A 24,956-nucleotide genomic window follows, 5' to 3' on the forward strand; every position below is an offset into this window, starting at 1 on the left:
AGTTGTGTGTGTATATAAATATATATATACTAGAGCTTATATAGATCAGCAATTGCTTACTAGTTTTGCTTATCTTTATAGTATACAGTTTTTTCAGAAAAAGGAGAAAAAAACAAAGAAATTATAAAGAAAAGTTTGAAAAAATTATAAAGAAAAGCTGCTCCAACCCAAACCCTCAGTTGATCTAGTGGCAATCCTTTGTGGCAGCAGGCTATAATTGATGTAGGGGAGAGTGTGTATGAAAGAGCTAGGTTTTGAAGGAGCCAATACCATTATTTCTAATTTACTGGCATCCGATACTAATTGTATTTAACTCTTTGTGTGGCAACACTCGATACCTGTAACCCACAAAAAATGTACAGTTCTACTAAAATAAATAGCGTCGTAAGGGAGCACTAAAGATTTTGAAAATGAAAAGTAATTTTTTGGTGGTTTACTTATTTATTTTTAAGATTAAGCGTAATGTTTTATTTGATAAAAGAAACATGCAGCATTCTTATATATATATTTGCCCTTCATTTACATAAAAAATATTAGATTAAAGCTTTTGTTAAAATTGTTTAATTTAAGGTTATGTATTTAACCAAACAATTTTGTGAAAGAGCCGACTGTTTATGCTATGAATAAGCCGACTTTTCTATTTACCTTTTTTTTATACTAAATAATCGTTTTGCGCTTTAACGACTTCATAAATTTTTCATAATGCTTCATTGAGCTTATTCAATTGAAATTAGTTGTTTTAATGACTTTTCCTGAAGTTGTATAACATAGCTTCGTTTGAATTAAAAATAATATTTAATGAAATTTTTAAAAGTCAAAGTTCTGATAAAGTCATTTTTTTTTTTAAAGTTTAAATAATTTTTTAAAACTTTTTTTGTATTGTTTGATTCATTATATTCTATTATGTATTTATTATATTATTATGTATTTTTATTATTATGATATTTCATTATTATCATTTTCATTTAATTTTTTGATTTTGAATAATTTCTAAAACTATTATTAAAGCTGTTTTATCATTGATTATCATAGAGTTATAAAACTTTAAGTACAATATGATTTTTAGAAGTCTATTTAACAGTTTAATATTTTTAAAAGACTTGGTAGTGTTCAAAAAAAAGTTACGACTGATAGTCGTTCAAAAAAAGTTACGGCTTTTTCATGGCACAGAGGTGGCTCTTTCATTGAGACAATGTTATGAAAGAGCTGTTTTCTTTTTTTTTTTTTTCAAAACAGGTGTATGATAGATTATTAGCATTGTTATTCAATTTTTTTTAGTTTTAAAATATTACTCAATAATGTAATTATTGAATTAAAAAAAAAAAAAAAAGAAAAAAAAGTTGAGTTTTTTCATGCCATTTTAAAATTGGCTCTTTCATACACACTCTCTCCTACTGTAGCTCCAGCCTATTGGTTTTCACTTGCAACTCTGTTAAATTTTTTCAAAATGTAACTAGATTTAGAGGGCCACCTCAAGTCTAAAATTTGCAACAAGACCCTAAACCAAAAAAAAAATTCAAATGTATGTAATGTTGGGTCTCGAAAGAAGTGAAGTTTTATTAAAATTTTTTTAAATTAAAAGCACTTTAAAAAAACAAAAACCATGAAAAATTACTCCTTTTTTGTTTATTGTTATTAAATAATAGTTTTTATTCAATAAAACATAAAATAATAATCTTTATATTTATTTTTATTAAGCAAACATTTCAATGAAATGAGTTTCAATTTCCAGTTTTATTTCAAAGAAACACTTCCCAAATTTTTGTGAAATGTTTGTGAAAATGTGTTGGCCCTTATATAAAATAATGCAAAAAAAGTTGAAAAGTTTAGGTTTTCAAATTTTGACCTCAAAACTGAGGTTTTGAGTAAGAAATGTGGTAAATGCGTTTGCCACAACTTTTAACCGGTTATTCCGTTTTACTAAAAAACATCTCAATCAAATCCTCTATCCCAAATGCCTATAATTAGTCATCTAGACTCATTTTAGTTTAAAAACTTATAATTTTAAAAGTTTTTAAAAGTTTGTCATCATCAGATTATATAACTTAATGCTCAATTGTGCATGTTTGTACAGAACTCAAGGCAGCCATTAAACCGATTTGATGGCACTTAGATTAGAGCACTTTTTTATAAGAAAATGTAAACAAAAGTGTATGCAAGTATCTAACTTATTTCAACTTCAACTTATGTGATTTTAAAGATTATATCAAGCTTTACAGTTTTACTTTAAAATTGCTTTTTGGCAATATTGTCTTAACTTTGTTTTGTAGCATTTATTTGCTGTTTTAAAAAGTTTATTAACCGTCTTTCATTTATTAAATAATGTTAAAATAGTTAAGTTATGCCTTAATGGCTGAAGTGGTTAGCTCATTGCGCTTCTAAAGTGCATTGTGAGGGCTCAAATCTTTTTGCTTGTACACTTAATTTTATTTTTTAAATTTTTTCCAATTTTCTAAAATACAAAATAAAACATTTTTAAGTTCTATAGATGTTATATACATAACATATATAAAAGAAGAAAAAAACTGCTAAAAAATTGCTAAAAGTTATATATTTGCTAGCTTGTTGCTAGCTCATTTCCCACCGGGTAGTTTGTATTGTACAAATTTTAACAGATCAGGAAAAAATTAGCAAAAAAGTTAAATGATAATAAAAAGTGGTAATAATAAAAAAATTTGTTATATAACAAAAAATATATATAACAAAAGAACCACTGTTTAAATGCTTTGGTAGCTCAACAGCTACCAAAGCATTTAATCAGCGGTTCACGCAACAGCTACCAAAACATTTAAATAATGGTTCGCACAATAACTACCTAACAACAGTTACCAAAGCATTTAAAACTTTTAAAGTTGGTTATACATAAAATTTTCATAACTTTAAAAAGTAGACAATTTTTTCACTTACTATTGAAGTAAGGAATAAGTATAGTAATGATCAGTACGAAATAGACCAAGACCTGTATGAAATAGCCAAGACCTGTATTTTATGGGTTCAAACAGCTATTTTTTGCTATATTTTGCTGTAATATCTCGTTTAACAATATTATGGCTGTAATGTAGCAAACAGTTTCAAAAGGTTCATCAATCCCTACACTATAAAAACTTAAAAAACCATTGTTTATAAGTTGCTTTATTTATATGTCATTTCTATGAGTTTACTCAAATATTCTAATAATACAATAAAATTAGATTTTATTGTATAAAGAAGCTTAACAAAGTTCTTTTTAGATTCTAAAACAAAGTAAGTTCTCCTTGAGCCATTGGTCAGTCTTGGTCAGAATAGCGCGCGATCACACACCATTCACACCATTGTATGACCGCCAAATAATACTTTGTTTTGACAATTTGACCGCGGCTGTTAACATTGAGAAATCAATCTTTAAAAATATGCATTAAAAAAGTCCATCTAGGCTTAACTAAAAAAAAAACTTTGAAAGAAATTTTTTAAAAAAAAAAAAAGTGTCTAAGTGAATCAAAAAAACAAAAGAGAAAATAAAAAGTTAAAAAAAAACAAAGAAATAAAAAGCACAAAAAATAAAAATACTCAACTAAAATAAAACTTAAAAAACTAAAACGCAAAGATAAATTAAACCATTTCATGCTTTGTTTAAACATACGTTTATTCATAGAAAAAAATACATGCTAAAAGAAAAAATAATTAAATTTTTGAAATGCTTCGTTAGGTAAGTAAAGTAAACAAAAAAAAAATTCTTAAAAACTCTTTGTAGTAATAATAAAAAAAAATTTTCAATGGAAAGATTAAAATTGCTTTTAATCTTTCCATTGAAAAGGAAGTTTAAAAAATTGCAAACAAGTTTAGTTTGAAATTTTTTTTCTAAAAAATGAATGATATCTTCTTTTTAGTAGCCTAAAAACTAGTTGTTTAAATATATGCATGATATTTATCATCTAATATTTACCTGTATTTAGTATTTTGTACAAGTTTGTAGTGAAATTTTCCATGATCTCCCATCAAAAAATTTTTTGTCTCATCTCATATATACATATATATATATATATATATATATATATATATATATATATATATATATATATATATATATATATATATATATATACATATATACATATATATACATATATATATATATATATATATATATATATATATATATATATATATATATATATGTATATATATATATATATATATATATATATATATATACACACACTCTTGTAAAATTTTTTTTTTAATTTTTCCCATAAAATGTCAACTTTATGTTGTTGTTTTTTTTTATTTATTTAAAAGACCGGAAAATTTGAAAAAATTTAAAAAGTTTTTTTATTATTTGATAGACTGCCTGCCCAAACCAAACCCTCAGTCGATGCAGCAGCCCTTTTTGTAGCAGCAGGCTATAAAGTAGTTGATGTAGCAACACTCTTCACATGTTTTACAGTAAAAAATAAAAGTAAAAACATTTAGAGTGTTTTTTAATTTATTTTTTTTTTAATAAATAACATTCTGTATGTTTTTAAAAACATTCAGAATGTTTTTGTGGTTTTTAAAAAAAGAATAAATTTAATTAGTTTCTTCAATTAAATTAACTGGTTTTGACATACACTGTATTTAAATGTCTTGTTGTATGTCATAGAGTAGTTAAGAGCCATTTTTTACCACAATCGATAAATTTAAGATCTTTACTATAGGTGTGTGTATATATATATATAAATATATATAATATATCTGTTTTTCAGGGTTATCCGTATTTCGCTTCAATATAGCGTATCTTTTCTGCTTTTAATATTATTTAATTTAACTTATTAGTTGTCATTATGTCTAATTGTTGCTTGTTATAATTAACATGTTCAATATATGCTATATATACTATAATAATAATTTGAGAAACTTTAAGAAAGATTTTAGACTTTTATTTATATGATTGACGTTACTGATATATGCTTTTAATATTATTTAATTTAACTTATTAGTTGTCATTATGTCTAATTGTTGCTTGTTATAATTAACATGTTCAATATATGCTATATATACTATAATAATAATTTGAGAAACTTTAAGAAAGGTTTTAGACTTTTATTTATATGATTGACGTTACTGATATATGCATAATACAACATAATATATGCAACTTTTTATGTATAACCAACTTTAAAGTTGGTTATACATAAAAAAATGCATATATCAGTTGGTTATACATAAAATATATAAAAAAATTAATTGATAATAAACTACATGGTATCAATATTAATATTTTATACAATAATTTTATGCTATAGTTTAGTCTACAAAAATTAGTTCTCAATACCAATTTTAAGATTTTTGCTAAATTTTTGATACTACCATCGTCAGCTTTAATTACATTCAAACTTTTTACATTTTATTTAACTTGCTTTCTTGTCGGTTTGTTTATTTTTTTTTTTTTTAATTACTCTTCTTAAAGATTTCTTTTATTTACGCTAAACTATTACCACTGACCTCATGTTTATTTTGCGTGGACACCGCAAAATAAACATGAGGTCATCGGTAATAGTTTAGCGTAAATAAAAGAAATCTTTAAGAAGAGTAATTAAAACAAACAATAAACAACAAACTTTTTTTTTAAAAGTAAAAAATAAACTATTTCACGGGACCCAAGAACTTTGTGTATGTACACAACCTAAAATATCCATTAAAGTCAATGACTGAAAATGTTGGGTGCCAATAGGAACGAGTTGTACTTAGTTGCCCAACATCAGTCGTTGACTTTAATGGATATTTTAGGTCGTGTAAATGCACAAAGTTCTTGGGTCCCATGAAATAGTTTATTTTTTACTTTTTAGTCCATTTTTAAAATGTTGTTTTTAAAAAGTGTTTTTTATATATTTTTTTTAATGTCTTATAGTTTCCATCAAAGAGACTTTTTTCTTTTGATTGATTGCATATGTATGAAAAATTTAATGTCTAGAACTGCATTTTGACACACTGAACAGTCTAAATTTAAAGCTCCATTTTTTAGTCCACATTTATTAAATTAAATTTTGATTGACTTTCAAATTTTTCTTTCAAAATTTTTGAGTTCTGTTTTTAACAATATTACTTGCTCTCACTTTATATAGCTTTTTTTATGATTGCTGATTGGTCCTAATTTCTACTTGTATGTATTTCTGGTTTTGTTTTTTTCATTTTTTTGTTGCCAATATTTTTTTTTTATATTTTCTTTATTGTAAAAGGTTAGCAAGAATTCAATTTCGATTTAAATTGTGTTTTTCTTTCATATTTGTTAATGTTTCTTTTTGATATGTTCAACTCATAACTATCTGTTTGGTTGTTGGTTATTTGAATATCTAAAAAAATTTTGTCTTCCAGTTCAATTGTGTATTTAATCACATTATGATGGTTGTTTTTTGAATTTGGTGAAATTGGATAGCATTATCTTTATTGGGAAATTGTGTTCATTTTAACACTATATAACATGTTTAAACTCAATTCTATTTTTTTAATTATTTTTTTTAGTGTTTTTTTTTACTTTATTTTTGAGATGTATAGTTTAGTCATCACTTCTAAACTTGTAAATAATGCTGACATATCAAAAACAATTTTTTGTGGCCTCTGCCAGATGGATATATTTGCAACATTGTAGGACACCAGTATATTATTGTTTGATATTTTCTCTAAATTAGCAATTTTAACAAAAGTTAAAAAGTATGAATTTTTAAATTTTGTTTCATTTTTTATTTAAAAAAGTTGTTGTATTTTTTATTTAAAATGGTTATTCAAACTTATGCTTTCATGTTCACACTGTTTGATTTATTAAAAAGATATAGGGGTTGTTTGCTAGATGTTGTGCTTTTTCATAATTTGTTTAATTATGGTTTTTGGTTACTAATCACTTATGATTCAGTTTGTGTGCTTTAATACACGATGCATACACAGTGGCATTAGGTTACTTGGGCATAAACTTTTATATTCTTTTTTGGTTAATGGTTCTTCTTTTTACAATTTTGATAAATAAGTTCTGATTTTAATAGCAATCTCAGGGGTCCCCATTAATTATGTTTGCTTTGTCAATTTTCTAGCGAATCTTGTCTATTGCTTTATTTTGTTCAAATTGTTTCTTTATCAAAAGCAATGTTTTTTTTTTAATGCTTGATCTTGACTTAAATTGCAATTTTTTGTAATTTAAATGTTGTTTCAACTACAAATCAGTAACTGAATCTTCTGTCAATCTCTCTCTCCACTGCAATTGCAGTGAGGAGAGATGAAAAGAAAACCATGAAATTTCAAGCTTTTCTGTCAATCTTTGAAAAGGAATTTCAAGCTTTTAAGAGCTTGAGACTCTTCACATATTTCTTACAAAACAACTATATTAAGCTAAACAACAGTTTGATTATGAAACGTCTGATGAACAAATTGCTAATGCAATAGAGCAATTTTAAAGTGAATTCTTCATTTGGTTAATTGACATGGCTCAACAATAGTTGAGTCAGTTTCCTATATGATTTTTAAGTTGCTCAAATGATAAAATCATGAATTTTTCCATGTACCTGGAAGTTGCTTCAACAGACTCTATATTCAATGAATCAGGCATAGATACAGCAGAATTAACTTGTGAGATGCAAAACATCTGCTTGGTTCTACAAGAAGACGATTTCCATTTAATATGTTAAGGTTCATTGCGCAAAATGATTTGGCTAAAATCTATTTGAATGTCTCTGCTGCTCTTAAAATAATACTAAAAACTTCATTATCCGTGGCTACTGCAGAACGCAGCTTTTCGAAATTAAAGCTAATAAAAACATATTTGCGCTTGACAATGACTCGAGAATGTTTATCCAGTTTAGTTATGGAGCATGAAGTTTGCGAGTAATTGAACTTTACTTCTTTTATAGACAAGTTTTAAAAAATACAAAAAATTTGTTTATATTGAAAATGTTTAGTTTTTGCTACAATAAAGTTTTTTTTTTTTTAATTAATCTTATTGTTCTTAGAGGAACACTAAAAGCAAGCTTCAATAGGTGATAAGTGGATGTGCACCCATGTTTTATGCTACTATTATGCTTTGCAAAAAAGGCTTAAAAATTTTTTGCTTAAAAATTTTTTTGCACCAAGCCCCCAATATTATAAGGCCGGATCTGGCAACTTTATTTTTTTGTTTTAGTTAAGGACGTTTAGATTCGCATGATATCAATTTTTAAGCTTGTTGACAGGGTAAAAAAGTTGTGCAAATGATTTAAATTTGTATTGATCTTAAAGAATACTCTCAGCACATGGAGTTTGATTTTTATCAGGAGCATTTGACACAAATATCTATACATAATCTGCTCTAACAGCACTCTTTCAAGCTTATGCTTCTTTTTTTGTTGTTGTCTAGTTGTATTTTATATTAGGCTATTCTTTTGGCTTGTCTACAAAATATAATGAATGTTTTTTTATCTGTATCAGAGCAAACAGAATAATGGTTTTCTGATTTACATGCATATAACCTCATTAAAGTTGGTATTTTCAGTTGTGTTTTTCTTTCAACAAGTAATATACATCAGGTACCATCTTCCATAATAATTTTACTAATTTCATAACTTTTATTATAATTTTTAAATATTTTTTTATATGTGAAAATAGGATTATAAGAAGATAGGATTATAATATGGGGTTGTAATATAAATCATGAAATCTTCATGTTGAACTGGTTTTATTTTAAATAAATGGTTGGAGTTGCTCTTTTGGACACAACAAATCTAATAGCTACCAATCCAGCTGCATCTTTGTTTAAAAAGTTTAAATCACTAGTAAAATTGAAGTAAAATTTCTGAAATTTTCTTCCACCACAAAATTTATGAAAGAGTTTTTCTTAATTGTAGAAATAAAAACTCTTACAATAAAATTATAAATAGTTCTTTTTTAATTAATCATTTTATTTTTTCTTTTGTTTTTGAAGGTTATTTTAAAGTCAATTACAGATTAAACTTCTTTTTTTTTTTAACTTGACTTTAAAGTTAGTAGTTTAAAGTAGCTTTTATGTTTAAAGTTATACCTTTTATGTTTGATGTTGTAGCTTTTATGTTTAATGTTATAGTTTTTTTGTTTGATGTTGTAGCTTTTATGCACTCAATGCACTTTTATGTTAAAGGTTGTAGCTTTTATGCACTGAATGTACTTGTTTATATTTTACAATTCAGTTGGTTATAAATGCATTGACTAAGGGTTTTGGCCGAAGGTTTTACTTTTATAAAATTGTTGGTTCCACATAGTTCCACACATGTATTTTGGTTTCATGAACTATTTTATTTAAATATGACAATATGTTATTATAGTATTATTTTTTTTAGTTTTATCTATTACCTTAACCTTTATTTGTAGCATGGCCATTATGTTATTAATTTTCAAGGTTGTAGCTTGTCTTTTTATATTTAAAGAATTGAAAGAAAGAGGTAATATTTAAGTTTTTGTTTTGTTAATGTATAATATATAATTATACATTTTTATGTGGTGATTCACTTTGCAAAGAAACTTTAATGCGTCACATAATTTAACAGCTCTCTTTTTTCAGGCATTTAGCAATACTTAGTATCGTCTATTTTTTATCCAAAGTTTTTGAATTATGTGACCTTATTCAACCATCAAATAATTTGTTTGGAATCAACATCAACAACTTTTCAAAATATATTTGATTTTGATTTGTTTGTTTTTTAATTCTTTTTTGTATGTATTATTAAAGTTTATGTTTTGTAACTTATTGATATATATATATATATATATATATTTTTTTTTTTTTTTTTTCTCTTTTAATTCTTATTATCATACTATTTTAATAAAAAACCTCAGGTAACAAAAGTTGTAATTGGCTCATATAATGTTATCAACAGAATTATTAAAGCATTATTTTGAATTAGAGATGAATTTGAATCTGTTGTCAAATGTTAAAGGGATCCCAATTTTCCGAGACATGTTGTGTTCATATTTAAGAGAATGATAAAAAAAGTTTGGGCTTAATTTTTTTTGATTGAAACAAAATTATAAACGCTTGAATAAATTATCAAGTCTGTAGATTGTGGCGTATATTATGCTGACTTTTTGACCTTTAACAAAACGGAGAAGGCGAGCTTCGATTAAAAGTTAGTTTTTCTTGGTATGCATTTATTTTTTTGCTTTAATCAAAAAAGTTTAGCCCAAACATTTTTTTATTTTATCATTCTCTTTAATATAAACACAACATATTTTGGAGGTTTGGGATTCCTTTAACTAAGCTTGGTATTTATGTTTTAAAGTATTTTTGGTAATATAAATGATAACTTAACATCATTTTTATGTTAAAAAAATCTGTTTAATAATGTGAAATGTTTATGCTAATGGTGTGAAATGTTTTTGTTAATGGCGTAAAATGATTATGTTAATGGTGTGTAATGTTTATGTAAATGTAAAACATTTATGTTAATGGCATGAAATATTTATTTAAGGAGTGTGAAATGTTTATGTTAATGGTGTGAAAAGTTTATGCTAATAGTGTGAAATGTTTATGTTAATGGTGTGAAATGTTTATTTTAATCATGTGAAATGTTGATGTTAATGATGTGAATCTATCTATTTAGTGGTTTGAAATGATAACCAAACATTATTATTTTCAAGCAAATCTTAGTTTTAATCAAATCGTTTTATAGGATTAGCTGGTTATCTTGTAGAATGTATGAGAGGGCATTGTATGTATGGTGGAGAGTGTTTAGCTTGTTCAAAATTTCACAAGTCACTTTTATTGCTGACATCTGTATTTACAAATAATCTAACAAAACCTTTTAATATAAAAAAATGTTCCTTTAAAAAATATGTAAAACAGACTTAAAACAGAATAAATTGATTTTTATGGAATTTTTTTAAAAGTTATTTTTACAAATTAAAATACTATTAGATTATAAAAAGTTTTTTTAACCAATAGAATAATTTAGGTTGAAACAAAAAATAAAGTTCAACAAAATTTAGTTAATATAACTAACATTAAAACTTTTTTGTTTTATTTTGTTTAAAAACCTCTTCAACAATTTTCCCAGCTTAGGGTTTAGACTATTGTAATTGTAAAAATTAAATGCAATACAATATTATCGTAAAAAATAAGTACAATAAAAATACAAAAAAATTGTATTGTGACATTACAAAAAAAAAAAAAAAAAAATTTTGTATTGTTTTGTATTTTAATGCATTTGCATTCTTCTTCCATGCATTTACTATTATTTGGGTATTGTCTAAACATGTATTTTGGACTTTTACTACAATTTTTTTCCTTTTTTATTGGTTTCGATATTGTTTCTAAATGAATTTTAATAACAATTGTTATTTTTGTTAAACAATCACAATTGTTATTTTTGTTACACAATAACAAATGTTATTGTGTCTATTGCTGTTTTTATTACAAATATAATAGTCCAAAACCAGCGTTATTTTCATTTAAATTCTTGTTATTGTTAATTAAAGATTTTTTTATTCTCTTTTTTTATTATTATTTTTTTAATAAATCATATTTATTTTTATTATTTGTTTATTTTTAACAGTAAATGGCACAAATGGTTTAAATCAATCTAATTATGAAACTCTGGGATCTGGGGGAAATACTAGTCACTCATATGGCTTCAACGGGCAATCACAAGTTCCTCCACCTCAGTATCAGCCTCCGAAACCGCTATATCCTTGAGAAGGTTTTTTTAAACAAAAATCAGTTGAAGTTTTTTTTATTAAAATCAAATTTTTTAAATGTTATTTAAGATATTTTGTTTATAAAGTCGTAAAAATTATTTTTCTTGTTATGATAAAATTTAGTAGAAGGTCTTCAGATTTTGTTATATGCTTTTGGTTTACTTTGGGGAACTTATTTTTATTTTAACTTGCAAATTTTAAATATTTAAACTATATAACAATGATAAAAATAATAGTTAATAAAATTAATAATTTTGTTCCATAAATTTTATAAAATTTTTTGTTAATTTTTTGTTAATTTTATAATTTGTTATTTAAATTTGCAACTAACAAAATTTAAAGTAAAAAAATTAATAATAATAAAAAATTAATAACAATAAAATGTTGGCAAATATGGAAAATATTAAAACAATACAAAAAGTGAACTTTTGAAATGTTGTATTAAGTTCTATTCATAAATGTAACTTTTGTTAAAATTTTTTTTAGATATAATTTTATGGTTTCAATTGAATTGTAACACGGTAGTTATCAGAAAATACTTTTTATAAATAATTGTGTTTTTTTGTTGTTGTTTTTTATTTTCATTTCATAAAAAATTGGCTTTTTATTTTTATTTTTTTATATCCAACATTTAATTTATGAATTTGAACACTTAATAATACTGAAGTGCAAAGTCAACGTTTACTACTTATACCTTATTTATAAAGTGAAACTCTAAGTTTCCTTTGCTTATTACCTTGAATGATTAAATAAGTTAAACATATAAATAAAAATCAAAAAATTTTTATGATTATGTAATAAGCTTTACAGAATTTAAAAATAATGTCATCATTGAAAGAAAAGCTGTTGTTTGGTGGAGCATTGTCATGTTTTATTCCCAAAAATTCCCAAGATGCAAGGTTTGTTACAAAAACATTTTTAAACGCTAAAGTTTGATTTTTAAAGTGTCTTGTTCATAAGTGAAATGAGTTAAAAAAAAATGCAGGTTATAGATAAACAAAATTAGAGCAATCTAACACTAGATTTTGTATTTTAACTATACAGAAAAATACTTAAATAACTTTTTTTTTTTTTAAATTTTATGTAACTTAAGTTAGCATTTATTGAATGTTGCTATACTTATATATCAACCAACAAATTCAACTGACAGCTGGGTTGAGTAACTTTCCTACTATTTCTTTTTATTTGATTTTATTTTAATTTCTTTTTTCAGAAAGGAAAATATAGCAATTGTTCATTTAAAATCTGTAAAAAATGGTCTGTGAAAAATATGACCTATATATATATATATATATATATATATATATATATATATATATATATATATATATATATATATATATATATATATATATATATATATATATATATATATATAATTTAAACAAAAATTTATACAGGTTAACAATTTCGCGATAAATTTCATTTAAACAAAATAATGTTTCATATTTCTATTAAATTGTTGAAATTTTTTACTTGTTCTTGTTTACTATAAGTAATAATTCTTTTTAATAAAAATTTTAACAAAAGCTTAAAAATTCTATTTTATATTAAAATATTTTATTTATGGCTTTGATATTTTGTATAAGATATCCAGTGGGCACTGGACCTAAAAAAGACGTCTTTTGGATGTTTTAAAGATGTCCAAAACATTCAAAAGGCGTCTTTTTTATGCCCCATGCCTACTGGGTAGAGCTTTGAGACTAAATGTGAATCTGTGTCATACCAGGAAGTTACATAAGCTACATTAGTTTATATTATATATATATATATATATATATATATATATATATATATATATATATATATATATATATATATATATATATATATATATATATATATATAGATAGATAGATAGATAGATAGATATGTCATTTTTAATAAATTTTGAATTTCTTGGCATTTGCTCTTGTATGTGCCAACTCCATGTTGAGGAATTTTCTTGAGTAAAAGAAATCTAGCTTTAAATAATAGAGCAATTGCTGCAAAACATAGAAAAGCAAACATAGTATATATATATATATATATATATATATATATATATATATATATATATATATATATATATATATATATATATATATATATATATATATATATATATATATATAGGCTAGTATTGCATTTGTCTTTTCACATCTGTGTTTTATTATGTTTTTACTGAAAGTATCCTATAAAATACTCACAATACAATCACAAAAACATTCACAATACAATTTGTTGTTTGATTTAAAAAAATGATGATTTCAAGTAAATGTGTAAATAGATTTCAAATAAAGATGGACATCTTTTTTTTTAATTGTTTTTTCTTACTTAAAAATAGAAAAATTAAACTAAAATTATGTACGCATAGTAATAATAATAATAAAGTTGTATTTCAATTAAACCTAAAAATTTTAGGTTTAAAAAAATAAAAAAACCTAGGTTAATGAAATTGTTTATCTGTTCTTGTAAGGGTGTTTGTGTATCTGTTATTTGTTATATATACATATACATTTTATTTGTCATTATCAGCAACTACATTATTTGTGTTGTTTAAAAATATTTTACTTATCAGTGTTACATATCATTACACATATTAAAGACTGTATTTTGTGTTTTTAAATGCTCTTTTATCGTTTTGGCTAATAACACTGTAAGCATTTTGTATTTTGTATTTTTACTTTTTCAAAGAAATTGAATCTTTTAACCACTGATGGCAATCCATTTGTCATCAGTGGTTAAAATCAATTTAAAGGGGTTTAATCTTATAACCTTTAAACTTTGATGGTATTCTTTAAACTTTGCGTGTTTTCTTGAGATAAATTTTAAAAAAATTAATGTAAACTCCTTATTTGTCTAAAATTGTCTCCTTTGTGTTATTTTTATGTGCAATCTAGTATGGTATTATTATCTGTCCAAATCCTAAACCATTAGTAATCCTTTAGTATGGCATCATTAGTGGTGTTTCATGCGAACCTAATAATACTTATAAATACACAATATAAGGTTGTTAATATTTATTTATTAACATTGAACTTTACTTTTGAAATTTATTACATATAATTCTTTTGATAATGTGTGTTGTTTATTTTTGTTATTGTTTTCAGCATGATTAGAGACATTCCAGACAATCAAGAAGTCTTTTTACATGCTTCAAATGAGCAAAGCATAATGATTGACATAGTGGAGTACCAAGCTGTTGAAGGTGAAGAATCAGCCAGGTTTTAATTTTTAAAGTTAAATACGTTAGAACATTAAGTAAGTGTTTTCATTTAAACCTGTGCTGAAAATTAAAACAAAACACAAATTTATTAAAATTTTTTTGATCTTTAAAAAAAATCTATTTTTCTAAATTAACTTAATTCAATTTTGATCTTAAGGTAATTTAAATGAAAATTTAAAAATCTTTATAAAAGTTTTTAAAAAATCCAAGAAAAGAATATAATTTTTTTTATTTATTCTGATTCACTCCCAACAAGTTATAGAGATTCACTCCCAACAAGTTATAGAGCAAGGAAACGGTTGACAGAAGATTTAAAAAGTTGAAGGTTATATAAGTTAGGAAAACAAGAAGATGGGAGAAAGTTCCAAAGGGTTGAAGTGCAAGGAAAAAAGCTAGACGAATAAAAGTTTTTGAAGCATGCAGGCACAGATACAGTATAAGAATGAGACTTTGATAAATGACGAGTCAAGCGAAAATGAGTCTTAGTTAATGGAACTAGAGATGAAAGCTCCTTTGAGCAGTGGCCTTAATAGTATTTGTAGAAAAGAGAAAGAGATGCAACTTTACGATGATGGGAAAGAGGCTCAAGCTTAGCAGATAGACCGGGTCCAACTACATTTACAATGCGTTTTTGGACCTTGTCTAGAAGAAAAAGAGTATCATTAGAAGAACCTGCCCAAATATGACAACAGTGTTTCATACAAGTATAAATAAGAGATTTGTAAAGGTACAGAATGGAATCAGTAAGAAAATGATGAGCACGATAAAGAGAAGCAATCTTAGCAGATGCTAATTTAGCAATTGATTGTATAATATATGGTTTCCAGGTCAGTAGTAAATGAAATCCAACAAGATGTAAAGAATAGGTTTCAGTAAGAGGGTTGCCATTCATCAATATAGGAATGTCGACAGTAGTGCAATAGTTATTTGCAGCAAATAAATGAGTTTTGTTGGAGTTAAAATTTACAAGCCACTGTGAGTCCCAATCTGTTACAGAAGTGAGATTAGATTCAAGATCGGCTGCCTGTTCTAAGCGGTTGAAAAGACTTTTTGTCAAGACAGGAGTAAAAAGTTGAGTCATCTGCAAAAAGAGCTACTATAGATGTAAGGTTGTCAGGAAGATCATTAGTATAAATGAGAAATAAAATAGGACCAAGGATAGAACCTTGAGGTACCCCAGAAGTTATTGGAAATGAAAAGAGTGTTGGCCTTTGAGGATGACTTTAATGAAGCTGTAAGAAAGAAATGATTTGATAATCTCAAAAAATTTCCCAAATACACCATATGAAACAAGCTTATGGAGCTTATGTCGAAAGCCTTAGATATGTCGAGAGCAATAGCCCTAGCTTCTCTGCCTCCATCTAATGCACAAATAAATCTTAAAAAATAAAAGTCAGCTGTAGAGTGAGAGGATTGAAAACCGTATTGATTGTCTAACAGCAAGTTATTTGACTCAAGAGGGAATGTGAGAATTTTTTTGATGAAAGACTCAAAGACTTTGCTAATAACAGAAAGAAGACTGATCGGATGTTAATTGCAGGGGTCAGAATGTTCACCAGAGTTTTTGAAAATTGGAACAACAGATGCCATTTTCCAGCAGGCAGGAAAACAAGACTTAGTCAAGCACTTATTAAACAGCTTAGACAGAATTGAAGAGAGTTCTGGAGAACAATTTTGTAAGACTATGGCAGGAATGTTGTCTGGACCACAAGCCATAGAAGAGTTTAATCAAGATATGACTTTAGAAATGGAAGCTGGAGTGATTGGAATGTCTAACAATGGGTTAACCAGTTTAATTGAAATGGAAGGAAGAGAATGGCCATAAGATTCGAAAGTCAAATCAGAAGATAAGTTCTTTGCAAATAGTTCAGCTTTATTCTTGGGAGAGGTAATAAAATCAGTCCCATGAATGAGAGATGGAATGTCAGACCTTCTTTTGTTAATAATGCTGTTGAAGATTTTCCAAAAGTCTTTAGAGCCTAACTTCTAAGATAAAATACGAGATTTAGTGAACTGAGAATAATGGAGCTTAACATCTGACAGCACCTTTTTACATAGATTTCTTGCAATAATAAATAGCTCTCAAGAGAGTTGTTCTTTTGAAAAAGATGAAAAAAATGATTACGATTAGATATAGTCGCTTTACAAGAGGGTGAAAACCATAGAGTAGAATTAGGCTTGACTTGGAACCAACAAGAACGAATAAAAGCATCCATTCCTGTCTGAATCTAGGAGGTTATGTAGGAGGCGCATTTTTCAGCTGAGAGGGAAAAGATATCAGCCCAAGAACTGTCACAAAGAAAATCCTGAAAAGAGTCCCAATCAGCTTTAGGGTAGTAGTAAGTAGTGCGATGATAGGGTGAGTCCGAAAATGGAGTACGAGATGAAAGATTTAAAGAGATAATTGCATGGTCAGAGTCACAAAGTTAAGTATCTGAGTAAGAGATTGAGAAATGCAGAAGTTATAGGCTTTAATGCCAGCAGGGTCAGTGGCATTAGAGCCTAGCCATTCAGTGTGATGAGCAATAAAGTCACTAATAACAGCAATATCGGCAGAGGGGTAAAGAGAGAGAGCATTGTCAGTTTGATCAGAAATTATTCTAAAAGAGTGCAGTCTTGGTTAGAAGGAGAACAATAAAGAACAAAAAGAAAGGTGATAGAGTGAAGAGGTGCTAAGTAATAGCACATAAAAGACTGGTCAAAGGATTCAAACCTGATTTCACGACAAATAGGTGAATTGATGCGTATGTATACCCCTAAGCCAAGCATGTGACTATTAAAGTCTTTGTGAATCAAAGGATAGTACCCATCAACATTGAAATCAGAAGAAGGAATAGCAGAGTTTAAATTAATCTCACTAAGAGCAAGCAAGTCAAGTGAATTTGACAAGAGGTAAGATTCAACTGTTGGAAGGTTGCTTGGCAAACCACGAATATTAGTAAAAGATATATTAAAACAGTTAGGTGATGGGGATGGTTTTTTATGTTTATTATTTTGATTTACTTTTGGCATGATTTAATTTTAAAGAAAACTTGACTCATTCATAGATAGAGCACAGCCTCCTAAGCAATGAGCTATGCAATTTTCTCAGTCCTTTTAATTAACCCTAAGTCGTAACTTAAGGCTCCTTATGTGGTCTCGACAATGCGCACCAAAAGCATAAACAGTGCACCCTCCATGCACAACATGGCACTGTTAATACTCTGATATTTTGCAGCTGTTGGTGGAATCTCTGAGAGCTACTACAGAGTTCGGGAAACCTTACTACCAGCTGGCCTCAGAACCATTAAACTGAGTTTTAGAACTGTACCCTCATTAGGAGATAACAGGAAATTTGGCATAGCCACTATCAATGAGGCACAAGCAAAAACCTATGAGAAAAGTCAAGAAGATCCAGCTTTTATCATCCTAGGCAGGAAATAATGTAACACTGGTTTACATCTACGCCAGCCTAATAGATGAAAAGGGGTTTGAGGCTGGTCAACAGAATTATTCTGCTTACCCCTAAAGTTTTTGTCTAGGAGGCCTTCTACAAGACAGTAGCTGGGTGCAGTTAACATCTTCTTAAGATGTAAGATAAGTATTTTTATTGAGACACCATATCTAGCCTTTACTCAACCAAGAGACCCAAGGGTGATCATGATGATATTGAACCTTACCTGACCTGGAGTAATTAAAAGGAGCTACTTCCTGAAAACAGCGCTTTAAAATATCTGCCATGATATTTAAAAAATGCATTAAGAAAAATATTACACCCAACAAAATACTAGAGCGTAAGTTTAGTAGTTAAAGTGCCAAGTTAGTTAATGAGCTCACACTGCATCAAAACAGATTAAAACATTTAAACAGAGCACATACATACATAAAGTATTTTACAAGTGAGTAAACACCATCTCAGACAGCACAAACATACATATAAACAAAAACAAACAGAACACAAACATACAGATAACAACTTATGAGTGAGTCAACACTGTGCCAGAAGTTCAGACAGAACACAAACATACAGATAGCAACCTTCGGGTGAGTTAACACCGCGCCAGAAGTTTAGACAGAACACAAACATACATATAACGTAGATTAGGTGAGTTAAAACAGTAACTCTCTAAAAGGTGCCTCAAACCAGAGATGTAGGTCTCGAGACCAAAGTCTTGGTCTTGAGACGTCTCAAGACTCATATTTAACTGTCTTGGTCTTGGTATTGGTCTTGAAGCCCAAAGTCGTGGTCTTCAGTGACCCCCTAACACTGCTCGGTCTAGAGCTGTACCCTCACTAAGAGATAATAGAATGAGTTGTTTAGTCATAAAAACAGAGACACAAGCAAAACCCATGCAATGAAATAAGAAGGTATAGCATTCAACATTCTAAACTAGAAACAATGTATTATAAATACATCTATGCCAATAAATAAAGAAGGGGTGTGAGGCTGGTCAACCTGTTTACCCCTTACATGTGTGAGCATGAGTTTTATTGTGTTGGACTTCTTAGAACTAAAGTCTTGATCCCGGTCTTGTCAAAACTTTCAAAGTCTTGGTCTTGGGTTGATTATTTGATGTCTTGGTCTTGGTCTTGAAGCATTCAGTCTTGGTCTTGGTCTTAAACCCAAATGTCTTGGTCTTTACTGTCTTGACTACATCTCTGCCTCAAACTATATTAGAAACACACACACAAAAATTAAAACAAAAAAAATTAATACATATATATATTAATTTTTTTTTTTCAAAACAGATTATGTATATATTTGCTTTTATATAAACACACATACATATATGTGTGTTTACATAAAAGCAAATATATACATAATCCGTTTTGAAATACATATAAAATTTGCAAATAATTAATATTTATAGGTAATAAAGTTTTGCAGTTAAATATGTTTTTTGTATGTTTGATGATTTATGATGATTTTAATATTACCAAACATCAAACATGTATCAAACATGTTTGATACATGTTTCAAAAAACACATATAAACTACTTTCAGAAGATCCAACAAAAAGTATACATGTTGATACATGTATCAAACATGTATCAAACATGTATCAAACATCTAGATTTAGTTACCAATAACCGAAAGAGCACAAATTTTACTTACCTTTTTTATAATTATTATTATTGTTTTTTTTTATTATTGTTGTTATTGAGTAGTTTTAAAGCATTATATCCTGCTTTATATATGTTTTGGAATGTAAAATATCACATCTGCAGAAAGGCTAATAACTATATAAACAAGGCTTGTAGCTATAGAAACTAGAATCAAAAGTTTTTTTTTATTTTATTTTATTAAAGTAACAATAAAATTTAAGAAATTAAATATTTTTTGAAAATATATTTAGACAAATTAAAAAATAATCGTAAATATGACATTTTCTAAGTTAAATCTTATTAGTTATGGGTTTGACAATAGCTACATATATAAAGCAAGTGTGTATGTTAAGTAAAAAAAGTAACATAGACATTATTTTTTTGATATTTCATAGACATTTTTTTGATTTACCACACTGTGAATCTTATTATTGAACTTTGAAATAAAATGTCAATAGAAGAAACAAAACTTACCATAACATTTATATATATATATATATATATATATATATATATATATATATATATATATATATAAACACACGCACACACCACTATAAATGCATGTTTAGATACTGTGATGTCACACTTAAATAGCCTGCTGCCGGGACTTTTAGTACATACATCGGCTATCTTATAGCCTGCTACTGCAAAGGAGTGCCACTATATCGACTGAGAATTTGAGATGGAGTTTTGAGGGGCATTTTTTCTTTTATTATTCTTCATTTTTTTGTTCTTTTTCTGAAAAAACATAGTGTGTTATAAAGATAAGCAAAACTAGTATACAAATGCTGATCTATATATGCTATAGTAGATATATATACGCGTTGATGTACCGATTGCACATTTGTGGTGATACTGATATCAATGAAAAAAAACCAATGCTGATACCAATGGATTATTAAAATTTTAAAGTCTTTATAAAAAACAAATTAAAAAAACCTCAATAGCATGAAATTTACTCAAAATAAAATTAGAGACATCAAAAACAAATTTAAAAAAAAAAAAAATCATCATAACAAACTGAAATTAAAGCACACTTCTGTTTAGAAATTAAAGCACACTTCTGTTTAGAAATTAAAACACACTTCTGTTTAGAAATTAAAGCACACTTCTGTTTAGACTTAGAATTTTTTTTCTTTGTTACCTTTTTTTAGTCTTTGCATGTACTACATATTGCGATTGAGGTATCTTCAGGAGAAATGGTAAAGCTACTATGTGATTTTATTGGAATACCTTTTCCAAACAAAGCTACTGCCATTCTAAATATATTTTTGATTCTGTCAATCATATAGTATAAATAAAAAACTTCTATATTTATACAATCATGTAGAAATATAGAAGGCGATACTTAAATATATATTGATAACAATGCTTTAATAGGTTTTTTTTAGGTATAACAATAAAACAACAACAAATAAAATTATTCTAAAAACAACATTATGGCGATAAAAGTTTAAATTTTCTTATTATATTTTTATTTTATTTTATTTTCTTTAAATGTTCTTTAAAATTTTTAGTTTAAAATTCTGTTAATTTTAACATTGCTGTTAAATTAAGCTTATAAACTTTATCTTAAGCTTATAAACTTTATCTTTAGAATAAACAAATTTGCCTGTAAGCAAAATCAATGTAAACATTTCTCAAAAACTTTCTAAGTATATTCTAAATATATTTAATGTATATTTGTTTATTTATAAACATTTTAAGTAATGAAATAAAGTTCTTTTTATATTATTGCTTTATTTTAATTTTTAATTAATTGGTAATTTTTTTAAATAAATGCTTAAATTTTTAGGTATTATTTTGAAGATCTTGCTTCATTGAATGACTCGTCTGAAAACAAAGTAAATTTTTTTACTTTCCATTGCTTGTTAAGTTTTAATTTAAACTAATACTCAGTTATGGACAAAAAAAATAATATCTATTGCAAAGAATTATTTTTTAGTGCGCACATTTATTACTAAAAAGCTTTAATTCAAAAAACAATGTACTGTCTTTTGCAGGAAGACATGCGATTGCACGCAATTGTATGACCACGTAAAAAATAATTTGTTTTAACGGTTTGACCACAGCTTTTAACTTTCAAATTTTAAAAATGCGTTACAAAAACTTAAACTTATCTAAAAAAAAAACTTTAAAAAAGAAAAACTTCATGAAAGAGAAAATAAAAAAAATACTTAACTAAAGCAAAAACACACACAAAAAAAAACTCATCAAACTAAAATGTGTAGTCTATTTAATTTACACATTAAAAAACCATTTCATTCTTTGTTTTAACATTTGTACTTTGTTTTTTAGTTTTTAAAAATGTTTAAAGATTAACATTTATCATAAAAAATATGTAATTATACAAGTAAAAAAAACAACAGTTTTTATTACTTATTATAAAAATTCATTAGAAGTGTTTTGTTACTTCATTAAAAAGTGTTTCGATAATATAAAAGGATTTAAGATCAAACTTATTTAATTGTAACGGATTTCTAAAACATTTTTTATTTTCTAATAACGTTTATTATAAAAAATGCACACTTAAACAATTTAAATATTATAATTTTAAAAAATATATACAATTGTCATTTATACTTTTAAAAAAAAGCCATCATCAGTAAATTGTTACTTTATTTAAAAGCGTTTCACTAATATAAAAACATTTGTTCAAAGTTTTGATGTAATTTATTCCACTTAAGGTATAATTCAGAATATTTTTCATTCAGCACGTTTTTAAAATATTTTTTAAAATAGCGGCGGTCAAAAAAAAAGATGAAAATTAATTTGCCTGGTCATATAAAGACGTGCGATCGCAGGTCTTCCTGTGAAAGACTGACATATGAACATAAAAGAATTAAGAAGTCACAGTATAATACATATTTTAGTAATTTGAAAAGGTACTTCAAACATTTAGAACAGTTTCTATGCTTTTTGACATTAGGGCAATAAGAGACCTACAATAAAAGACCTACAATACTAGAGAATTGTTTTATGCTTTTGATATAATTTTTCTCAGATCTGCTAGTTATGTTGGATTCTGTTAGATCATTCTGTTTACAATTTTACCAAAAAGTTTTCGATGGAGTATAAATTGGGTGAGTTGTCTGGCCATGGGGCAAGTACATTAATTGTATTTTGTTGGAGCTATGAATGGCATTTTTTGCCATTGAATAGAAAAATAGTGCATAGAAAAATGTAATTCTAAATTTTTTAATTCAAAACCAATTAGACTTATTGCTTTTCAAAATTTCCAAATAATTTTGGAAATTTTGAAGAAAAATAGAATTGACAATCTCACCTTGTTGCAAAAGGTGTGAACCTTTTATAATAAGTTGCATGACTGTTGGCAATAAATTTGGTGGCCGACAAACTTTTGTGTTTTGTAAACTGCTTAACTTGCGCTTTGTCTGAGAACATGACATATCACCATATATTAGCAGTTTAATCCTTTTTTAAGAAAATTTATGGCTTTAATGTACCATGGTACATTTAAAGGTTAAAATCCTTGGCAAGGTGTCTTTAAACTGTGTGGCACTAAGATTCACACAGCATATATATATTCACAAATGTAAATTTTACAATCCCCTCATTTTGGGGAAGGTGAAAACTTTATTCAGTTTATTTTTTTGTTATTTAGGTGCTCCCAGAAGTCCTTACATTCTTATTACGGAGCACCGCGGAGGGCATTTAACTAGAAGTTCACGCCTCCTTCCTTACCAATGTCGCTTATTGAGCTAGAGCTGACATTGAACTGAGGTTCTGGCTCGGACCTCTGGGTTCTGAGCCAGAACTCTAACCACTATCTATGACTGCTATAATTCATCCAAGTCATTTATATATATATATATATATATATATATATATATATATATATATATATATATATATATATATATATATATATATATATATGCATATATATATATATTTATATATATATATATTTATATATATATATATTTATATTTATGTTTAAATATATATATATTTATATATATATATATATATATATATATATATGTATATATATATATATATATATATATATATATATATATATATATATATATATATATATATATATATACATACTTATACTTAAATTTTAGAAAAAACAGATTGATTGTTTTTTCTTTTGTATTGAAGTTCATTTCAAGTAGTTCCATTTAATGTAAAAACCATCTTTTAATTTTTTTTTTACCTTAAAGGAACAAAATAAAAAGAGTCTTGTGGGTTTGTATGACTATTGTATCATTTGGTGATAATAAAAATCTACCAAGTCCTCAAAATCTATCTAAATTTATGCACTAACCTTGTAAATTTTCTTCTAAATCAATTATTAAGTTTGGTAAAATTGATTGCATTATGACATCATCTGTATTATATTCAGTCTGACTGTTTGTGTCATGGCAAAACAAAGAAATTCAAATAAATTGTTATTCACATTGTGATTCATAAGATAATATATTAGAATATATAAAAAATAGGGTTGAACTGTATGTTTTTAGCCATTTGCAATATTTTCAATGTTCTAGATTAAAGTGCGATGAATATTCGTTTATCCAATATCGATGTACAAATTTTTGTTAAAGAGTATTAGTTTAAATTGTTCGTTAAAGGATATTCCCTAAAACTAATCACTTAAATTATTTTGTAGGGTATGAATAAAGCATGAGATAAAAAAAAAAGAGAAACGGAAACAACTTTCAAGATAAATTACTAATATATTTAAAAAAAACAATAATATTTTAATCAAGTAATAATAGCATATTTCAAAAAAACATAATAAAAAAAAAGAAATTCAAATTATAATTTATTAAAATGTCATCAAAACAGTTTGAAAATTTTAAAAAATTTTTGCAAATTTATGAAGAAAATTTATCATGAAACTGCAAACAAGTCTTAAAAGCTACTAGAATTATCTACTGTTGGAAAACAATAAAACGATATAAAATGATAGAAAATGATAAAATGGTATAAGAAGACCTTATCCATTGAACAAGCTAAAGAATTAAGTAGAAAAAAATCT

At 26.2% G+C, this 24,956-nt stretch overlaps 2 protein-coding genes across 3 annotated transcripts in view; both read left to right on the forward strand.

Annotated features, from left to right (window-relative positions):
• LOC136081801 (uncharacterized) overlaps positions 1 to 12,195 on the forward strand; it is a 51,506-nt gene extending 39,311 nt beyond the window's left edge. Inside the window, exons 5-7 of the mRNA XM_065799968.1 lie at positions 4,722 to 4,749; positions 9,322 to 9,392; positions 11,502 to 12,195. Coding sequence (XP_065656040.1) covers positions 4,722 to 4,749; positions 9,322 to 9,392; positions 11,502 to 11,641 — 239 coding nt within the window. The 3' untranslated portion in view covers positions 11,642 to 12,195. The remainder of the gene's footprint in view (positions 1 to 4,721; positions 4,750 to 9,321; positions 9,393 to 11,501) is intronic.
• Positions 12,196 to 12,389: 194 nt separating this feature from the next.
• LOC100206232 (ran guanine nucleotide release factor) overlaps positions 12,390 to 24,956 on the forward strand; it is a 28,490-nt gene continuing 15,923 nt past the window's right edge. For both annotated transcript variants that reach the window (XM_065799966.1, XM_065799967.1), the window contains exons 1-3: positions 12,390 to 12,542; positions 14,736 to 14,849; positions 21,735 to 21,783. In XM_065799966.1, coding sequence (XP_065656038.1) covers positions 12,466 to 12,542; positions 14,736 to 14,849; positions 21,735 to 21,783 — 240 coding nt within the window. In that variant the 5' untranslated portion in view covers positions 12,390 to 12,465. The remainder of the gene's footprint in view (positions 12,543 to 14,735; positions 14,850 to 21,734; positions 21,784 to 24,956) is intronic.

Source organism: Hydra vulgaris, chromosome 06 (genome assembly GCF_038396675.1).
Source record: "Hydra vulgaris chromosome 06, alternate assembly HydraT2T_AEP".
NCBI lineage: Eukaryota > Metazoa > Cnidaria > Hydrozoa > Anthoathecata > Hydridae > Hydra > Hydra vulgaris.